The sequence below is a fragment of the Dromiciops gliroides genome, chromosome 1, assembly GCF_019393635.1.
Source record: "Dromiciops gliroides isolate mDroGli1 chromosome 1, mDroGli1.pri, whole genome shotgun sequence".
NCBI classification, from domain to species: Eukaryota; Metazoa; Chordata; class Mammalia; order Microbiotheria; family Microbiotheriidae; genus Dromiciops; species Dromiciops gliroides.
This window is the reverse complement of record NC_057861.1, coordinates 699,596,355-699,617,679: the sequence shown is the minus strand read 5'-3', so window position 1 is coordinate 699,617,679 and position 21,325 is coordinate 699,596,355. Positions and strand designations below refer to the sequence as shown.

The window sequence follows — 21,325 nt, the reverse complement described above, 5'->3', positions numbered from 1 at the left end:
TGGCTACACTCAAAGATTTACTACTTTGAAGAACAAATATGTTTTTCAAGCCCAATCACACAAGAGAAAAGAAACAATAAAACCAAATCTGAAATATTCTTTCTTTTTCACGTTATTTCTTTCAACAGTTACCTTAAAATGGCTGAGTCCTCTTCGTTTTGGAATCAAGTGCCTAGAGTGGCCACTGGACAAATATTCACAAGTACTTTACTTCCTCATGCTTACTCGACTTACCAATCAACTTCTTGATCATTCCAGCAACTAAACTTCCCATGCTAAATCGTCCACTATTCAGGACATTCATTGCTATCTGTAAGAAGAAGGAAAGGCTTTACTTAACATTAAGATTTCATCACATTCCAGAGAAGGGAGTGCACTATAGTAACTGTGTGTGCAACCAGGATAAGATTGCTACTAGCAGCAAACATGATAACTAACAACATCGCAAAGATTAGACTTAGTTAAGGAGTTTGAACTGAGAAATAAACCAACAATCTGGGGGAAGGCACCAATGCGCACAAAGAGGGTGGAGGCTCACAAATTTCAGATGCTGAATTAAGATTGTGGCAAATATCCAAAGTCTGCAGGGTTCCTAAGAGGTCTCTGTCTGGCATTTAGCTTTGGTTGAGGAAAAAGGCCACATGTCAATAAAATCACATTCAGTGACTGCTGCAATAACATGTCCATATCATGGCCTGAGCCTGCTTCTTAATGACACCACTCAGTCATTTTAGCAGATATTTACCAAGGACCTACTATGTGCTGAGTGCTATAGGGGATACAAAGATTATAAGACAGTCTTCCCAAGGAGCTCACGGTCCAGTACAAAAGACACAAACATGAACACGAACAATGATACCAAGGGTTATGAAGTGGTATGATTTAGGGAAAGGAGAGACTGCCATATCAGTCCAGATCTAGGCTACTTCTGAATAAAGGCCAAATCCCTAAAAAGGGACCTTTCCTTTGAAAGGAAAAAAGCAATATAATGAAAACTAATTACATAAATTTATGGTAATATACATCTATAAAATGTGTTTATATTCCTTTCAATTAAAGGTATTTTATTCTTCATTTTCACTGTCCTCTTTCCCCAATGTTTCTTTTTCCTATTTTTTTGTTTTTTATCTTTTTGCGTGGGGAAGGATGGGCAATGTGAGCAGCAGGAGTCGAGCCATGGGGCCTCTCCTGCAATGCAGCAGTCATGCATGAATGGGGAAGCTGGTTTACTGCTCCATGGGAGGCTCTCTCCCTCCTCCCTGGCCAGGACCTGTTCAGGGACACCCTGCTGCGCTCTCTGCAAGGCTGGGTAACTCAAGTTTCTTGACACCTCACACAAGGCACCTCCATCTCCACCCCAAGTGCTAGTAGTTGGACAAATAGCCTAACAGGCACCCACTTCTAAACCTGGATAAATCTCATTCAAGGTTAGTCATGTGCAGATAGCAGACTATCCGCTCAGGTCCACGTTCTCTTCCAAAACAAGCCATGCCTTCTCCCCACCCTCCAAGGATGTGTCACTAGGAGAGTATGCCAGCAAACAGCAGCAAGAGGGGGCTACTGGGGCTTGCACCACATGGGGTCTGGCATCTGGGCAAAAATCCTGCCCGGACACTTAGTACCTACATGACTGAACAGCTCACCAGCTCACCCCAAGACCAGGGGGCACTCAGAGGAGAGCATCTGCCAGACCTCCCCATGTTCTACTGTCACATGGCTGCTGGGAATTGAAGCTATGCCTCAGGTACAGGTGACAGGAACCACCTGGGGCCTCCAAACATGACTTAGGCTGAGATGCTGAATCAATGGGTGCATGTCTCCATGAGTGGTGAGAGACAAGGCTGTTCTCTCAGAAGACTAGAGTACCTGAAATGGACTCGTCCCATAGAAACACCCCACCCCCTACTCCCCATTTGCTTGCCTGTCAAAATCCAACTCTGTGCTTCGAGAGCCCAAGGCATAGCTGTACCACAGCTCCCAAAGAGGATTTCTGATATACTTTTGTCTGTCAGGAAAACCTGACTGATACAGCTGTAACCAGAAGGAATCAGGATGGACTATTTCCAAATGTTTCAATAAGGAGAACTTCCCTACTAGCCATTACATTGGAAGGGATATGTTTTTGAAGCAGGGATAAGAGTATGAGGTTTTACTAACTACTCTTAGGCAAACTCAGTTTCTTATATTTCCTTTTTTTTTTTTTTTTTTTTTTTTTGCAGGGCAATGGGGGTTAAATTACTTGCCCAGGGTCACACAGCTAGTAAGTGTCAAGTGTCTAAGGCCGGATTTGAACTCAGGTACTCCTGAATCCAGGGCCGGTGCTTTATCCATTGCGCCACCTAGTTGCCCCCAGTTTCTTATATTTTCAACCTGGAAGATCATGACTCCTCAGCAACAAAAATCAATCTGAGCACTGACTTTTTTTTTTTTTTTTTTGGTGAGGCAATTGGGGTTAAGTGACTTGTCCAGGGTCACACAGCTAGTAATTGTTAAGTGTCTGAGGCCGGATTTGAACTCAGGTCCTCCTGAATCCAGGGCCGGTGCTCTATCCACTGTGCCACCTAGCTGCCCCCCTGAGCACTGACTTTTGAGTTGGCCTCGACAGGGTGTGGCCACCCTGAGGACGGGTCACTGGCATGCCATTCCACCAGGAGTAGTCACTGGCTTTGACTTTGATGATCCAAACTTATTTTCAACGCTTAGGGTCCAATGTCCTCTAAATGCATCGAATGTTAGCATTATCCTTTGAAAAGAGCCCCACATCTCTTACTTGACATGACAAATAGCCAGTTGGACAATTCTTTCATTCATCATCGAACCTGTTTTGGTACAATTGCTCTTCCTGGGATCATTTTTTTAAAAAGACCCTCATTTTCAGAAAAAAAGTTTTTCATCCCAGTAAGCTATACAGTTGTTGGGATCTAACATTTTTTATGGGGCATTTCTCTCCCCCCCTCCCATTTTCCACAGCCTATGTGAGAATAGATTTCACTGCTTTCTTTTCCATACTTGGTATACTGAATATAATTTTCCACTAGCATTTTCATTTTCAACATCATAGTTATGTTTGTTTCCCCAAAGAGTAAGGAGATGTTCTCAGTATTCTATTCCTTTCTCTTGAAATTGGTTGGAAACTGCTGAGCTTATAACATCTAACTAAGAAAGAGACTACTTTACATAAATTGTTAGCATCCCCCAAAACTTGCTTTAAATGCATTTGGAAGCACTTCTTAGATGTGATGTCTAAGACTTTGATTTAAATGTCAGACAGCTGACTGGAATTGCATTTTTTGGTCTTAGTTTTATGAAGAAAAGTAGGGGGGCAGCTAGGTGGCGCAGTGGATAGAGCACCGGCCCTGGATTCAGGAGTACCTGAGTTCAAACCTGGCCTCAGACACTTGACACTTACTAGATGTGTGACCCTGGGCAAGTCACTTAACCTCCACTGTCAAGAAAGGTTGGTGAATCTTTTATCGAGCTAATTCTAGTCCACAAAAAGCTCTGCTTGGTCCTAGGCAACTCACTTAAATCTAGGCTTTTCTCCCTAAGACAGTCATTGCAGGTTGTACTCAGTCTTCATACAAAGTTGGGGTCAGTAAAAACAGTGGCCTGTGTTCCAACCAACTTGATACTTCATGTTGGCAAGTCCCAGAAGAATTCATGAAAGAGATCTTTTCTGAGCTGGGCCTTGAAGGATGAGAAGGATTTGGACAAGGAGAGATTGGGGGGATGAGAGGCTGGAAGAGGGGGAGGAGATGTAGCAAACCAAGCAATGGAAGAGTGTAAAAAGAGTATGGAAGAATAACTCAGGAACAAGTGTGGAATATGAAAACGGAAGTAGGGGCTTGAATGGCATCATGAAGTTGATCAATTATCCCAATAGATCTCTAAAGCTCAGTTTCAGCAAAGAGGTCAGTAGAGCTGTGTAAAAATAGTCATAATATATGTAACTTTTATCTTCAAAAAGTAAAGTAAAAGACATAAGACAGTGATCTTAACCCTGCAGTAAAACCTGAAAGGGATAATGACGTCTTTCTGAAGCTTATAGAGACATGAGGTTAGATTTGGAAGGGTCCTTAGCAATCCTCTCATTTTACAGATGAGGGAACTGCAGAGAAAGGTTAAATTAGTTAACAAAGGTCACGTTGGCAGAAAGGAGAACCAGAATTTAAAACCAGATCTTTGGATTACATGTTCCATGTTCTTTTACAGAGACCATTAGATTTGCTGGGAAAGGGTGGCAGACAAGGTGGTGCCAGCCAAGAGGCATTTATGAGAACAATGTACACAGCTCCAGATATGCATCTGGATTCATCATCAAACTCTAGGAGTCTGCAACATGAAAAGACTCAGTCAGCTTTCTACAAAGAGACTGCAGAACTCAGGGCATCAGTACAAAAACAAAGCTTGGGGCAAAACAATTTTCTGGGACTGAATATGTCTGAGTTGTAGAAAACTGCAAAATTCTCAAGAACCTTTTGTATGATGAACTTAAGTGGGAAAATCTTTTGTTGCTGTTGTTTAGTTCTTTTCAGTCATGTTCAATTCTTCATGACCCCATTTGGGGTTTTTTTGGGCAAAGATACTACAGTGGTTTCCCATTTCCTTCTCCAGCTCATTTTACAGATGAGGAAATGGAGTCAAACAGAGTGAAGTGACTTGCCCAGAGTCAGGGTCATACAGCTAATAAGTGTCTGAGGCTGGATTTGAACTCAGGGAGATGAGTCTTCCTGACTCTGGCCTAGTCCTCTATCCACTGTGGTGCCACCTAGCTGCTTAAGGAAAACCTTAAGCAAAAACGAATGAAAAATGTGATTTAAGGGAAAACCAAACTGAATTTTGTGTAATGATACTGACCAGACTTCACACTAGTGGATGTTCAGTGAGAAAATGCACCTCTTACCTTTTCTGTTTTTGTTTTTTTGGTGAAGCAATTGGGGTTAAATGACTTGCCCAGGGTCACACAGCTAGTAAGTGTCAAGTGTCTAAGGCTGGATTTGAACTCAGGTCCTCCTGAATCCAGGGCTGGTGCTTTATCCACTGCGCCACCTAGCTGCCCCTTCTTACCTTTTCTGCAAAGGAGAAGGATGGGGCCGACTCAGCCAATGGGGTGGGTGGATCATTTGGTTTAACTTTTTTTTTTTCCCTACCCCATCTTTGTTACAAGAGGAAGTTCATGGGAGGTCAGGGAGAAGAGGACAATATTCAGAAAATGGATGAAGTAAAAGCAAAAGGCATCAACATTTTTAAAAAGAGAAGAAAGTAAAGTTTACCTCTTGGTAAACTTGGGGAAAATGTCATCTATCAATTCACGTTCCTGCCAATCTCCTGAATGTGAGATTCTGAAGGCATGAGAGCAGGTCACTCTCATAGCATTTGATAGGATTAGAGAACAAGAGTAGGAAATGAGAATTAGAAGTGTGGAAGTGACTCGCAGAGCTGGCAGGTGTGTGGTCTAAATGGATAAAGCGGACGGACTATCTAAGAGGGCAGTCAGGAACTCAAGTGTCTCAAGGTCTTGTCAAATGAGGTTCAGTTGAAGGAAATGGATCCTATATCATCTGAGATGGGAAGAAGAGAGAACAGGATACAAGATAGCTGAAGGGATGTCATGGAGAGAGGGAAAATAAGCTTGTGCTGCCTGGGAGCAGAGGGAGGAGTCAGAACTTAAGGGATGAAAGCTGCTCAGAAGCAAACGTAGGCTTCTTATATAAACAACAACAAAACTTAACAATCCGAATGACCCGAATGTGGAAGAGGTCGTCTCCAATGGGTTCCCTCTCACTAAAAGTTTTTACACAAAATGTTCATGACCCTGAGTTGAATGTGCTATAAAGGAGAGTGGTTCTTGTTTGATACCAAGTTGATGCTATAAAGGAGAGTGGTTCCTGTTTGGATCCATGTTGGCTGGGGCAGCCTTTGAAGCCCTTTCTGATTCTAAGACTGTGAAGGCACAGTCTCCAACAGATTCTCCCAAGAAAGGGTCAGCTTGAGAATGACTGCACCTCCGGAAGGACTCTGTCTGCCCAAGACTGCTCCTGCTGAGGTCAGAAGGCCAGCCACCAAGGACGACATGGCTTTGGGCCACAGGAGCTCATGAATCTCTCCAACAAGGCACACAGGGGCTGTGTGACAGACCAGGAGAGGCCTAAACGTGGGTCAGGCCGACTGGGATCATGGTTACTGAGGCACACTAAGAACGGCCTCCCGGCTTGGAGCCAAAGTAATCCAAAGCACCAGCCTGACCCTGTCTCTCCCCTGCTCAAAACCTTCAGTAGCTCCCCAGTAGTTCTAGGATCAGACACTAACTCTCTAGCCTAGCAGCTGAGAAAGGCCCTCCACTATTGGGCTCCAGCCTTATTTCATATCATCCCTTTCCAGTCTGCTCCTAACCAAACAGACTTCAGAGGTACCTCCATCTCCAGCCCCTGACAGAATATAAGCTCCTTACAGGCAGAGGTGGGGCCCACCAGTGATGCCTAGTACAACACCTTGTCTTACACTGAACAAAAGGTGCACAAACATATGAACATGTGGAGGGAAATGAGATAAGAAGGATATGTTGAGCTGTACCACAATTTCCATTCCTCTACCAACATGCCTTCAAAGTTTAAACAAAACCAAAACCACCTGTACATTTCCGTGTATGACGTGATGCTTGTATAAGCATCTAGCTTTCTAGCTAAAGGAATGCTAGCTACATTGGCCTGCTGGTTAACAGTCCCCAGTGACTTCTTCACCATCATGAAGTAGTTGTCCTTTGTGCCTTTGGTTGGTGACAGTAATAACAATAATATGATAATAGCTGGTATTTATATAGCTTATTAAGGTTTGCAAAGCATTTTATATGTTATCTCATTTGATCATCACAACCACCATGGAAGTAGAGTTGAAGAAACTGAGGCTAAGAGGGGTTAAGTGACTTGGCCAGGGTCCCACAGGTACTAAGGGCCTGAAGCTGGGTTGAAACTCAGGTCTTCCTGACTTCAAGTCTAGCCCCCTATTCACTATGCAATCTAATAGGTTCCAGATGAGAACACAAGATTTATTGGCAAAGGAGAGAGCACCTTGTTGGAGGCTTTCCACCTATTGATATAAACTCCTATAAGCTCTATTCTAGTGGCTTCATTTGTATAGAGAGGAAAAAGGATTGAGCAAGAAATGGTAGAAAAGGCGTTGCATTCTGTTGGCCACATGGTCCCCAACCAAACTTAGAAATGCAGCTCTTCAAGAGAGACCCTAGAAGAGCTTCTTGCCCTGTTCAGAAACTTGATACCCAACTTTTTAAAAACTGCTTCCTGTGTTCAGATGTTTACAATTCTATGTTTTAACTCTTTCCTCCTCTTCTAGTCTTCACAAGTTCTCACTGCTTGGCCTCCTTTTCTGCCAGGTTGGTCATTTCTTTCCATAATCTTTAAAAACACCATGTGCTGTGCAACCTACATCAAACTGCTTACCACCTCAGAGAGAAAATCTGGAACTCAAAATTGTTAAAAAATGAATGTAAAAAATTGTCTTTATATGTAATTGGGAAAAAATAAATTATTATTTGAAAATTTAATATATATATATGTGTATAACATGAATATATATGTTGTATATGTGTATATATGTCTATGCGTATGTGTATAATATGTGTAAATATGTGTGCATGTGTATAAACATATATCTGCCTGCCATCTTGGAGATGGGGAGGAAAAGGAGGAAGGGAGGAAAATTTGGAACTGAAAATCATACAGAAATGTTGAAAACAATCTTTATATGTAATTGGAAAATAAAATACTACTAAAAAATATCATATGCCCTCTGGCTTCATTCACCTGCCACAGTCTTAATCAGAAGCCAAGAAATGACTCCTGGGAGCACTGGTCCACTTCCCTCAATAACCCACCTGATGCTTCCTCCCAAGCCCTTCGCTGTTATCACATTCTTTACAGTCTTTAAAACCCTCTTCCTAAGACTATCAGCAAGCATTATCTGTAATGGGGATAACCTAAAAGCCTTTCTATATATTCAGGGGTGAAGCAAGGATGCCCATTATCACTTCTATATTTAATATTGTATAAGAAATGTCAGCTATAGCAATAAGAAAAGAAAAATAAATTAAAGGAATTAGAATAGAAAATGAGGAAACAAAACTATCATTCTTTGCAGATGATATGATGTTATACTTAGAAAATCCTAGAGAATCAACTAAAAAGCTACTCGAAATTATTAACAACTTTAGCAGAATTGCAGGATACAAAATAAATCCACATAAATCATCAGCATTTCTATATATTACTAATAATGTCCAGCAACAACAGATAGAGAAATTCCATTTAAAATAACTATGGCCAATATAAAACACTTGGGAGTCTACTTCCCAAGACAAAGACAGCAACTATATGACCAGAACTACAAAACACTTTTCACAAAAATAAAGTCAGATCTAAATAATTGGAAAAATATTAATTGCTCATGGGTTGGCAGAGTCAATATAATAAAAACGACAATCCTACCTAAGTTAATTTATTTATTTAGTGCTATACCAAACTATCAAAAAATTTTAGAGCTAGAAAACACAATAACAAAATTCATCTGGAAAAACAAAAGTTCAAGGATATCATGGGAATCAATGAAAAAATGACAAAAGAAGGTAGTCTGCCAGTACCAGATCTCAAACCATACTATAAAGCCATAGTTGTCAAGACAATCTGGTGCTGGCTAAGAAATAGAGAGGTGGATCAGTGGAACAGAGTGGATAGAAACAACACTGTGGTAAATGACTATATTAATCTGGTATATGACGGGCCCAGGGATTCAAGCTTTTGGAACAAAAATTCATTATTTAACAAGGATTGCCGGGAAGGCTGGAAAATGGCGTGGTAGAGATTAGGTGTAGACTGACATCTCACATGGTATACTAAAATAAGGTCCAAATGGGCACATGATTTACAAATAAAGGATGATACTATAAGAAAATTAAAGGAGTATGGAACTGTCTGGCTGTCAGATTTATGGATGGGGGGAGGAGGGATTTGGGACCAAGAAAGATATAGAGAATAAAATTAAATGTAAAAGATATCATTTTGATTATTTAAAAAAAAGGCAATGAAACTGAAAGTTGGCTTGCAATCTAAGAGAAATATAGTTATTTCTTTACTTCTCAATTTAAACATCAAGTTATCAAAAGGAAATGGCATTTCTGAAGAACTAAAATTTCCTACCTATTCAAACACATACAAAACCAATTTGCATGTTGTCAAGAATATGAAAACTAAACCACTGTCTCAAACCGATATGTTTTAAAGTACAATATGTATGTTGAATGTTTAGAGAAATATTTAATTTGGTGTGCATGGTAAAGCATGCTTGGTTTGGAGTTAGAGGACCTGGTTTAGGCAATCAGTCAAGCAACAAACGTTTATTTGCTACCTGATAAGTGCCAAATATAGGGGCGTGAGGGGAGAAAGCTAAATAATTTTACATCTTGGGCCCCAGTCTCTTCTTTTGTAAAATGGAGGGGGCTAGCCTAGATGACTTCAAAGGTCCATCCTATCTCTAAAGCCATTCTAATCTTTGACATATCTACTAAGTTAATGCAAACAAAGCAACTTATGATAAACCACTGAAAAGTTTTGGACAGGTAAGGTTCAGAACATCCATTAAAAGTTTCTCTTTAATAGAAAAAGGGGAACCAGAGCTAGCAGATGTGGAGACATAGAACCATTAAAATATTAGAGATTTTATTACTTTTACTGAGGTATTAGCATTCTTTAAATGTTGCGCTAAGTTGTATGCCATTTTAATAAATTTCCAAGATGGTGAATAATAGTTCAATAACTTATTAATTTAATAAAGAGGTCTGAAAAGTAAAAACCAAAATTTTTTTGCAAAAATGGAACTAATGTGGCCAAGATTATGGGAAAAGTATAGAGCTGGGAAAGAATTTTTGAGGCAAGTGTCTCTGATAGGGGCCTCATTTTCTTTTTCTTTTCTTTTCTTTTTTTTAGTGAGGCAATTGGGGTTAAGTGACTTGCCCAGGGTCACACAGCTAGTACGTGTTAAGTGTCTGAGGTCGGATTTGAACTCAGGTACTCCTGACTCCAGGGCCAGTGCTCTATCCACTGTGCCACCTAGCTGCCCTGGGGCCTCATTTTCAAATATATAAAGAACTGCATCAAATTTTTAAAAGTGCAATTGATAAATGGTCAAGGGATTCGAGCAGGCAGTTTTTTAGACAAAGAAAATCAAGGTTATCAATAATCATGAGAAAATGTTCTGGATCATTAATGATCAGAGAGATGCAGATTGGAGCAACTCTGAGATATCCTATTAGAATGGCAAATATAACGAGAACAGAAGATATTGGTTGTTGGGGGGATTGTGGGAAGGCTGGGACACTGGTCCACTGTGGGTGGAGTTGTAGGGATTCAACCATTCTGGAGAGCAGTTTGGAACTGTGCTCAGGGGGCTGTAGAATTCTGCATGCCCTTTGATCTGGCAATGCCACTGCTTGGACATCCCAGGGACGTCCCCAGAAAGAGAAAAAGACCTATTTGTATAAAAATATTTATGGCAGCTCTTTTTGTGGTGGCTAAGAATTGGAAATGGGGGGTGGGGTGTGCCCATCAATTGGGGAAGAGCTGGGCAGACTGATGGTGACAGAATGTTACTGTGCAGTAGGATATGACAGACAGGATGACTTCAGAAAGGCTTGGAAAGACATATATGAAATGATGTATTGGGAGGTGGACAGGGCCAAGAGATCACTGTGCACAGAGACAGCAGTGCTATTCAATGAGGAACTGTGAATGACTTGACTATTTTTCAGCAAAGCAGTAGTCCAAGACAGTCCCAAGAGAATACTGATGGGGCATGCTGTCCACCTCCAAAGAAAGAACTGATGTTGATCGAACAGACTGAAGCATGCTATTTTTCACATTCTTTCATTAGGTGACAAATGTGATGTTTTGCATGATCGTATACGTGATGGTTCGTGTAGGATTGTTTGCTGCTTGGGAAGGGGGGAAGGGAAGGGAGGGGAAGGAGGGGTAGAGATTGGAACAGAAAAACTAAATAAAATGTTTAACCTGAAAAAACAAAGGTGGGGAGGGGTGGGCTGGGAAGAGTACAGGAGGGATATATGTATCTATATACATACACACAAATATATGTTTTGCATACATGAGTTATTTAGGTCTTATTTATAAAACAGTTATTTACCTGTATTAAAAAAAAAAGGAAGAGGATTTAAATACTGAGTTATATGCACCAGAATATATCTAGGTTTTCTAATGTAATAACATAGAAAATATACATTACATAAGTCATATATGTGTGTATGTATATATCTATGTTTGATATATGCATAAAATTTAATTACATATCACAAATAAAATGAAAAACAAACAAAAAAGCCCCAACCCTCTTCCTTGACAGTTCATGTCTGTCTCTTCGTTTTCTATCTCAGCTTTTATTATTACCTTCTTCAGCATCTAGTCTGTAACATTAGCCAGGTTAATCTCCACTCAAACATTCCTCCTTATGGAAGAGTAGGCGTTGTTGCCCCTTATTGCTCACCCTGAACTTAGTTTTCTAACTCTTGGTTCCCCTTGTTTAAATATAAATTAAGTCTCAGCTATAAGAAGAATTCGGTATTACTGAGATTTTTTTTTTAATCCATTGGCCAAAACAAAAATGACCTCCGGAAGCCGTTTAAAATTCTAGCTCTGCTTGCTTTCTTTTCCCATAGGAGATAAAAGTTGAGTTGTAAACCTTTGATCTTCCTTTCTCATTTCTGAGTGAGTCAAGTGATATGCTGAAGAAGAGCAGGCAGGTGGGTGAGAAAGAGGAAAGCTGGTAGGTACTGATGTGCCAGGGGAAGAGTCTGAGCAGAAATGCCCAGTTCTATCTACACCATTTCACAGAATATAAGCTCTACAGAGGCTGGCACCACCTAGGGTCTTTCTTAAGTCTCTGTGAAACTCCTCAAATTCCTGACGTCGTATCCTGCACCCATGGGTACTTCCTAAATGGTTATAGAATACTTAATGAATAAGAGCACGATGAACCTACTATCCAAAGCGGCTCACCTTGAATCCGCCTCCCCACTTCTCCATGACATTTTCAACAGGCACTTTTGTATTTTCAAAATGAACTTCACAAGCTAAAATTAAAAAAAAAAAATTCAAAAGGTTTCATAAATTCTCTGAGACACAAAATAATGATCACATGACAGCATAAAACATATGAGCCTCAGTTCTGCAGAACTGCTATACAAAGGAAAAATAATCTCAAAAACAGTCAGTAAGCTTTTAACACACTAAAAAGTATTTTAGCCTGACCTAAGTAATGTACCATGGCTATTTTCAAAATGAAATTTTTCATTATGAAGAAGGCAAACTAATTGAACAGAAAATGGGACAATAAACAGGACAGACATTTCTCAAAGTGTGTTCCTGATGTGTTAATGTCTGAAATTTTTAGTTTAGCTCACTGTGTAACAATGAGGACAACACCAGAGACTGTAGTATGGGTTGATTCATTCCACTTTATTCTTGGTCATTGATGGTATGCCAACCCTAACCTTTTGTTGTTGTTGTTCTGAGGCTGGGTCTCCCAGGTTGGAAGAACCCACTCAGAGCCCAATCCTATCACTGATTAACATAGGAGCCTTGAACTTCACCTTGGGCTGATTCATTCCTCCTTAGGGAGGGAGAGGGGTGCTTACCATATCGGTGCTAGACTTTGTGTGGACACCTCATCAACTTATCCCACTGTATCTCACAACTCTTGAGTTCAACAATCCACTAGCCTTGGTCTCCCTAGAGGCAGGGTATATAGGCACGTGCCATTACACCTGCCTAACCCCATAGTTTTTAAAGTGCATACCGTTGGTTGGAAGAGGGGATTAGGCATACAAGCTGTGTGGCCCTAAGTGGTAGAATGGGGAGCTGTGGGTGACAGCTCCAAACAGTCAATTTAAGCTTGTTGCTGGAAGTCTTTCCTACCAATCAGAACTGTCCAAAAGTGGACGGACTGCCTTGAAAGGCAATGGATTTCCTTTCACTGGAAATCTTTAGACAAGGCTTGAATATCACTTGTCAAGTGTACCATAGCAGGGACTTTTGGGGAGATTAAATGGCCATTGATATCCCTTCCAAAAATTTTTTGATAGTGGAACAATGTGCTTCTTCACATTCTACAAGAAAATTAAAAAGAGAAGGAAGATGGTGGGCAACAGGGTCATTATCACTAAGAGATAAAGCACGCAGCTAGAGGCAGCTTCACATTGAGCTAGTATAGCAAGTACAGGGTTAGCCAGGGGTCAAGAGACTAGTTTCATGCCAAGTCGGCCCTGTTGTAGCCATGTAAAGTCAGGTCACCTGGGCCTCCATCTCCTCCTCTGAAAGGAGAGGGGCTTGGAGTAGATAGTCTCTGGGGCTCCTTTTGATGTTTATGATTCTATCTAAAGAACAAAGGACATTCTCTAAGTCCGAAGTGGAGGTCTTTGTAAGAAATGATGAACAACACAGAAAAGGGAGGCAGGCCCTTAAAGGAGCCCATGAGGAGGCAGCTAGGTGGCGCAGTGGATAAAGCACCAGCCTTGGATTCAGGAGGACCTGAGTTCAAATCCAGCCTGACACCTGACACTTACTAGCTGTGTGACCCCGGGCAAGTCACTTAACCCTCATTGCCCCGCCCTCCCCCCAAATGGAGCCCATGAGCAAGGGCAAAGAGCAAGAGGGGCTGCCACAGAAGCTGGGCCTGTGGGAGGAGCACTGCACAGTTGTCTTCCCGCTAGAGACATCTCAAGCATCACGCTGATGGGATGGCTGATTGAAGCACAGCCCGAGGGGAAAGAACAAATCCCAAAGTACTTACTGTCTGAGCCACGGATGCCTAATTTGTTCTCAGGTTTACCATTAGTGATGCCACCAAAATCTCTTTCAACAATGAATGCTGTGATTTTGTCTTTTTTTAAGCCGTCGGCGTCAATGATCTCTGTCTTGGCAAACACTGTGAAGATGCTAGCCAAGCTACCATTTGTGATCCAGATCTGGAAGGAAAGAGAAAAAGGAGGAACTAAGAGTAACCATCACGGACGAGCCTCCTTCTTAGCCCACCCCATTTCAAATGTGTGACCTTGGGCGAGGCATTTCCCTTCCTCGGAGCCTTGGCTTCCTCTGTAAAATGAGGATAACGCCACCTGTCCAGCTCTCTGGCCTCACAGGGCTCTTGAGTGGAGCTAAATGAAATAATCTGGGTAAAATGCTTTAGAACACTGGAGGATCTTTTTTTAAAAGCAGCTATTGTTGTACACTTCATCTACTTCCCACAAATCTTCTTTCACATGGCAAACCCTTACAATCTCCAGCAGACATTAATGCCCCAACTTCTATCTGCAAGGCTAAGTCTCATATAGATCATTTCATGTGCTTTGCCATTTTGGAAGATAGGAAGTGGGCAAAACTCAATGTTGATGCATCTTCAACTTGACCGTGTCATTACACATAAATGGGAATAGGCTAATCATTAGGCACTAAGGGTAGCTAGGTGGTGCAGTGGATAAAGCACTCAGCCTAGCGCCAAGAAGGCCTGAGTTTGAATCCAACCTCAGACGCTTAGTAGCTGTGTGACCCTGGGCAAATAATGTCACCTGCCTGCTTCAGTTTCCTTAAAAATGCATAATAATAATAATAAGAAGAAGAACAACAACAACAGCCAATACCTTCTCCCAGGGTTGTTGTGAAGATATGAAATGAAATACTATTTGTAATACACTATGCAAACCTTGAAGCATTGAATAAATTGCTCTTCTCATCAGTTCCCTGAGAATGTGGGCTTGCTGACCTCCAGAACCGCAGTATCTCAGAGAGGGAAGGACATCTAGTCCTACCCTCTTCCTCCACAGAAATCTCCCTTGTCCTGACCAGTCCCCTATGTAAGTGTGTACTCAGGCCTCTGGAGCTCAATTAATGCTTGGCTGCCTGCCTTAGGCTGAACTGCTCGAGTTTGTCTCAGATAAAGATGCCCTGTGTGTGAAAGTGGTCTAGGTGGTTCTAAACCACAAGTTCTGACATCATCCTTTCTCGCTGGGACCTGAGAGGCCCTGTCCTTGTGTGAGTCCTCCCTTCCCTGGCATTGCTTCCCCACCTGCACCACGATGGGCAATAACTCAAGTTCCCGCCAACTCCTCTGATTCCAGGCTAACCTTCCTTGTGAAATTGTACTCAGTGTGGAGACAAGATGCCCGTCTGTCTTAGGGTGACAAGGGTCTCCTGACGCCGCAGACAAGTACCTTGGAGCCATTTAAGATGTAGTACTTTTTATCTTCGCTCAGCGTTGCTCTCGTTTGAATGGACGCAGCATCACTGCCACTAGAGAGACATCAAAGGTTGAGAGATATCAATGATCTGAAAGCCTGGGATCCACTAAGTCACACACGGTCTTCCACAGTTATTTACATATTCCCATTTGTCACAGGCATTCTAGAACTCCTTAATGTGGTTACTTTAGGCTTTGTTAGCACAGGACAGCATCTGAAGACTCCAGCTGGTTACCTCTTCAGTGAAGATGGCAACAAGACACAGAGGGAGTGGAATGGAGAAGTCTGAAGACATCATCCTGGTTTGAGAAAGGAAGGCATGGCAGAGAAGAAAGTGCCCCTGAGTGGAAGCCAAGAGTTGAGTTTCATTTAAAAAAATGAGACCATTGGCCCAAAGGATTCCTAAGGACTCTTCCAACTTTGTCATCTAAAGGAAAGGAGGGGGAACAGTATACTTCTAATGAGATTAACACGTGAGCTCTAAGGACTTTCTTTGTCTATGAAAGTAAAAAATTAAGCTCTAATTCATATACTGCCTATGCTGCTGCACAGTGGCATTAAATAAACTAGAAGGGGCAACACCTTATAAAATAACCCAAAAGTGAAACCAGGATTCAATAACAAAATTCATCATTAAAAGTCCATTCACATTGGAATTATGCCCAAAGGGTGATAAAGCTGTGCATACCCTTTGACCCAGCAATCCCACTTTTAGGTCTTTTGCCCAAAGAAATCATGGAAGGGGGAAAGGGACCCACATGTACAAAAGTATTTATAGCTGCTCTTTACGTGGTAGAAGGAATTTGGAAGTTGAGGGGGTGCCCTCAATTGGGATGGCTGGACAGTTGTGGTATATGAATACAATGGAATACTATTGTGCTGTAAGAAATGATGAGCAGGAGAGTTCAGAGAACCTGGAGGGTCTTACGTGAGCTGATGATGAGTGAGATGAGCAGAACCAGAAGAACATTGTACACAGTATCATCACATTGAGTGTTGACCTACTGTGATGGACTATTATTCTTCTCACCAATGCAATGGTACAGAAGAGTTCCAGGGAACTCATGATAGAAGAGGATCTCCAAATCCAAGAAAAAAAAAGAAAGAAAGAGAACTGTGGAGTAATAGATGCTGATTGAACCATATTATTTCTTTTGTTTTGGGTGCTGTTGGTTTTTTTTTTCTTTCTATTTTGAGGTTTTGCATCACTGCTCTAATTCTTTCTCTTGTAACAGGATTAATGCAGAAATAGGATTAATGTTATTATGTGTATATTATATGTGTGGTGTGTATATATATCTATATCTATATGTATATGTATAGAGATATATAGATATAACCTATATCAGATTACCTGCTGTCTAGGGGAGAGGGGAGGGAGGGGTGGGAGGGAGAAAAATCTGAAATTGTAAAGCATGTATAAACAAAAGTTGAGAACTATCTTTACATGTAATGGAAAAAATAAAATACCTCATACATTAAAAAACAAAAAAAAGTCCATTCACAGGCAGTACATGGTCAGAGTTCCTAAAGATGGAATGAGGTACAATATTAGGAAGGAGAAAGGTGACAAGATACAAAAGAGAACTGCAAGAAAGGTCTTCTGTGGTTTGTAAAGGCTGGGAGGACTTTGCAGACCGAGAAAAATTAACAATCTATTCATTGGTGCAACAGACCATAGTGTTACATGTTAAAAACATGGCGTCTTACGTGCATTGTAAGACTTGCGCCAGCATTCTACTCTGGCACGGGGGCATTTATTTTCTTGAGATTGTGAAAGAAGACTGTGGGGCCTTGTGCCCTGTATCCCCTTGACACTACTGCTCCTTAGAGCGCCAACTCAAATGCCACCTCTGTGCATGAAGTTCTCCCAAATGCCTTCTAGTTGGCAATGATCTTCCGCCTCCTCAGATTTCACAAAACAATGCACGTCTTCTTAATGCAAGTTAACACCTATGAGTGTACTAGTAGTAGAGTCTACTAGACTCTAAGTCCTCTAAAGACAGGGACCATGTCTTATCTAAACTTTTTTATTGTTCCCAGGTCCTAGTACAATGCCTTTGCACGGTGCATAGTGGCACTTAAGATGTTTGGTGAATGATTGAAAATACTGTAGCTAAACCTCCGAGCAGCCTTGGAACCCAGGCAAGGAAGCATCTTAACCAAAGGACTAATCTAGAAGTTTGGCTATTTGAAAAATAACTGTCACTATAAATGACACCATTGGGGAAGGCTGGGAACCCTGGAACTATCCCACTATGCTCAGCTGCCCCTGGAACAGTACGTTCTATCATGGGTGTCTCTGCAATCATGGTTGTAGCGGACAGAGTGCTGGTTCTGGAATATGGAAGGTACGGGTTCCAATTCTGCTTAGACACTTATTACTTGTGCGACCCTAGGTAAGTCACTTAACTTCTCTGGGACTAAGTGTCTTCATCTGACAAAATGGAGGGGAACTGGATTCAATGTTCCTTCTAGCACTAAATCTCTGACCTGGTGGTTGAGGTAGGAGATGTTAGCAATGCATTTGCTTGATGGGATATATGGGATAAATGGTCTGGCCTTTTACTTTATTACATGGGGTCCAAGGCTCCTGGAAATACTGGCTGCCAACTATTCTTAAAATTTTACACTTCTTAAGAAGCGTAAAGAAAAGATGACAGTAAAAACTTCTGAAATAACAAAGCAAGTCACCTACCTCGTTGCCTCTGTGAGACAGAAAGCTGCAATATATTCCCCAGTAGCCAATTTAGGCAAATATTTTGCTTTCTGCTCCTCAGTGCCGGCCAAAAGGATGCCCTAAAACACACATACAATGATACATTCAGTTACCACCAATCCAAAAAAAAGTTAAAACGGTGTTTGTGAAAGACTGTCTTTCAAAAGGAGAAAAAATAATCATTAAAGAAAGTAGGTTTGTACTCAAAGTTTGGAAATGTTAAATATTTTCAGAAAGTTAAAAAGCAAATGAAATAATGAAGATATATGTCTAAGACACCTCGAAAGCATCTGTCTCGGGGTCAGTTTCTGATAAATGAGAATCTTTTCTGCCACCACAAAGGCTGAAATCACAGAGTGTAGCTCAATGGGGAGGGTCTGGAACTGAAGGATTTATTGACAAGAGCTGGTGTGACATAGGGTCACTTCAGGACTTGCTCTCTTATAGATACAAATATTCCCAAACTTCTCAGTCTAACAGGGTCAGATCTTCTTTATTTGTTCTGAAGCAGATACAACATGACCAAATGGGAACCTGTTGCTGGTTCACATGTTTATCACAAATCCGTTCCAGTAGCCCAAACTCGACACTTCATCTTTCTGTTCTATTCTCCTCCTTCATAGGTGGCAATGACGTGATAGACAAGCATTGCTGGAGTATGTAATCGTGCTGCCCTTTGCCCTCTGTGCACATAGAAAGACTAAGCTTTGTTTCTAGACTTAGATCCAATCCAAGAAGACCCGATTCTTAGGAACCTGACCCAGCAGAGGCATACTAGCATTATCTGGAGGGTCTTTCAGCAGTAAGGTAGACTCTGGCGGCCCAAAGGGTGGCTTCATGGACTTCATGGATAGAGTCAGCTCCCTCTCGCAAACAGAACATGCTGAGGCTTAAAATGGCCCTATGACTTGTGGGGACACCCTGAATTTTGAAGGGAAGGTTATGTAAAAAAGAAAAAAAATGTCATTAAAACTTTATTAACTTTGAAAAATGATGAATATAGGTTATTTTTTAAAAAAGACTTTAAAAAAACTGCCTAAGGACCCAGAATCAAAGTTAAGTGCAAAATATTTAAGACAGATTTATCATCTAGTCACTAGTCAGAGAAATGAACCTTATGCTTATTAGAATATTCACAATGGCCTCATGTTGAAGGAAATAACCATGAACTAAAGAAAAGCTAAAAAACAAAGAGTAGTAGCATCTTTATACATCACACACTGAGTTAGAATCAAGTCAATGAAGGTAGATATGATATAGTACAGCTGTTACCATGTACAGTCTTGACATAGAGTCAGAGAATTGACTGTTTTCAAGTCTACCAGAGCAGAGAGATTACACACTTCCTACTTCACAAGACCTAAGAACAACTATCTTAGTCTAAAGAAGAACTGAAAGGCTGCTAGATGGCGCAGTGGATAAAGCACCGGCCCTGGATTCAGGAGGACCCGAGTTCAAATCTGGCCGCAGACATTTGACACTTATTAGTTGTGTGACCCTGGGCAAGGCACTTAACCCTCATTGCCCTGGAAGAAGAAGAAGAAGAGGAGGAGGAGGAGAAGAAGAACTGAGCAAAGTTTTGTTTTCTGGTCCTGCCCTCTACCTGCTCAGCACCCTAGGGATGAACCCTCAGTTACATACTCAGAGAATTCAAATGCGCCCTGAGCTCCTGCACACACTTATGGTGTCTTTTTCTAAAAGGTGCAGGTGCACATTCTTGGCTGTGAACATGAAAACTCAGTCTCTCCTACTCCACCATCTCACCACATCTCATCACAGTTTGAAAACTCTGGCCATGTGAGCACAATAGCACGGTCATTTCCTGCCTGGGACTTGCCTTCTTGCTGCTCAACTGAGTCCACCTATTTGCCTCTTGTCAAAAGAATGATACAATAGGCAGTTGAGTTCTGTTAAACAGATCATGCCTTCAAAAAGCTCTTGCAGCAACAATTTCCCTACTCCTAAAAAAAGTTCGGTTTTTGGTATCTGTTGTGGAGAGAGCCTAAGTTATAGTAGAAGGAATCACAGCACTAAAATCTATGGCTATATAACACAGGGGGGACTGTATCAGTCACATTAGAACTGCATAATTTCTTTAGAAAAAAGGGAACATGTTAACACCTCCCATTGTAACAGGAAACACGAAAGGGGGAGAGGGCAGAGGATGCTTGGCAGCACGTTGGAAAGAAAAATAAACAGTTGAGCATTACCTTTAGTCTATTGCTTGATGAGCAGCCAAAGTGACTGCAATTGGCGCCATCCTGAGAACAGAGTTTCTCCTAACCGTGCATACATTATATGCGATAAACCAAGGCCGCCTGTTAAAGAAGAAAACATTTTTATTAGTGCCAAAGCAAACAGCTCTACTTAAAAGCCTGATAATGATTCAGAGGAAAGATCAAGACTAAGGATTAGAGAAGTTTTGTTTCTGTCTGTTTTCTTTCACAACCTGGCTAATGTGGAGATGGTTTACATGATGACTCATGTATAACTTACATTGAATTGTTTGAGTTCTTGGGTTGGGGAGAGGGAAAGAGGAACAGAATTTGAAACACAAAGTTTTAAAAAATTGATGTCAAAATTTGTTTTTACAAGTAATTTGGAAAATAAAATTCTTAATGACAAGACTAAGGATTAGATGTGGGCTTTTTCTTGATTTCACATACTAGCAGTCCAACCCTAGGACGAGACAATCTCCATAAGCCTCAGTTTCCTACTCTGTAAAATGGAAATCACAATGCTTTAACAATATCATGAGATTGTGAGGATGAAATGATATCTATGAAAACACTTTGTCACTATAAGATGCCAGATACGTGAAAGATGTTACTATTACTACTGAATCATTAGAATTGCAAAAATACCCAATCTAAGTAAAACCCAATACAAAACAAAATATGATGGGAAAATGTTTTTATTGCAATGTGCCTGCTACTCAAAACTTTACTAGTAGTTCAGAGGAAGAAAGAGAGGCGTTACAAAAAGAATCGTCTTCACTGGAGAAAAATGGCTCAAGGACTGGAATGATCAATCACAATCATACACCAGGCACCGCGCCAAGTTCTGAGGATAAAAGGGAAGGCAAAAGCACAGAAACAGCCCCGTCCTCATGAAGCTTACGTTCTGATGGAAGAGAGAAGGTCTAAAGCCAGATTAGGAGGAAGGTGTAACCTCAGAGCTCAAGTGGCTGGGGAGACCAGGGAGGCCTTCTGTTCAAGGCGGTTCTTGAGCTGAGAAGCAAAGGAAGCCCGGGAAGTGAGGGGTGGAGGGGAGGAGAGAAGTCTGCCAGGCAT

At 41.3% G+C, this 21,325-nt stretch overlaps 1 protein-coding gene across 1 annotated transcript in view; it reads right to left on the bottom strand.

The window, feature by feature from the left end:
- ACAD9 (acyl-CoA dehydrogenase family member 9) overlaps nucleotides 1-21,325 on the bottom strand; it is a 54,706-nt gene that overhangs the window by 16,648 nt on the left and 16,733 nt on the right. The window contains 8 exon segments of the mRNA XM_043976327.1: nucleotides 235-310; nucleotides 12,078-12,151; nucleotides 13,870-14,044; nucleotides 15,287-15,365; nucleotides 18,012-18,112; nucleotides 20,230-20,283; nucleotides 20,285-20,305; nucleotides 20,307-20,350. Coding sequence (XP_043832262.1) covers nucleotides 235-310; nucleotides 12,078-12,151; nucleotides 13,870-14,044; nucleotides 15,287-15,365; nucleotides 18,012-18,112; nucleotides 20,230-20,283; nucleotides 20,285-20,305; nucleotides 20,307-20,350 — 624 coding nt within the window.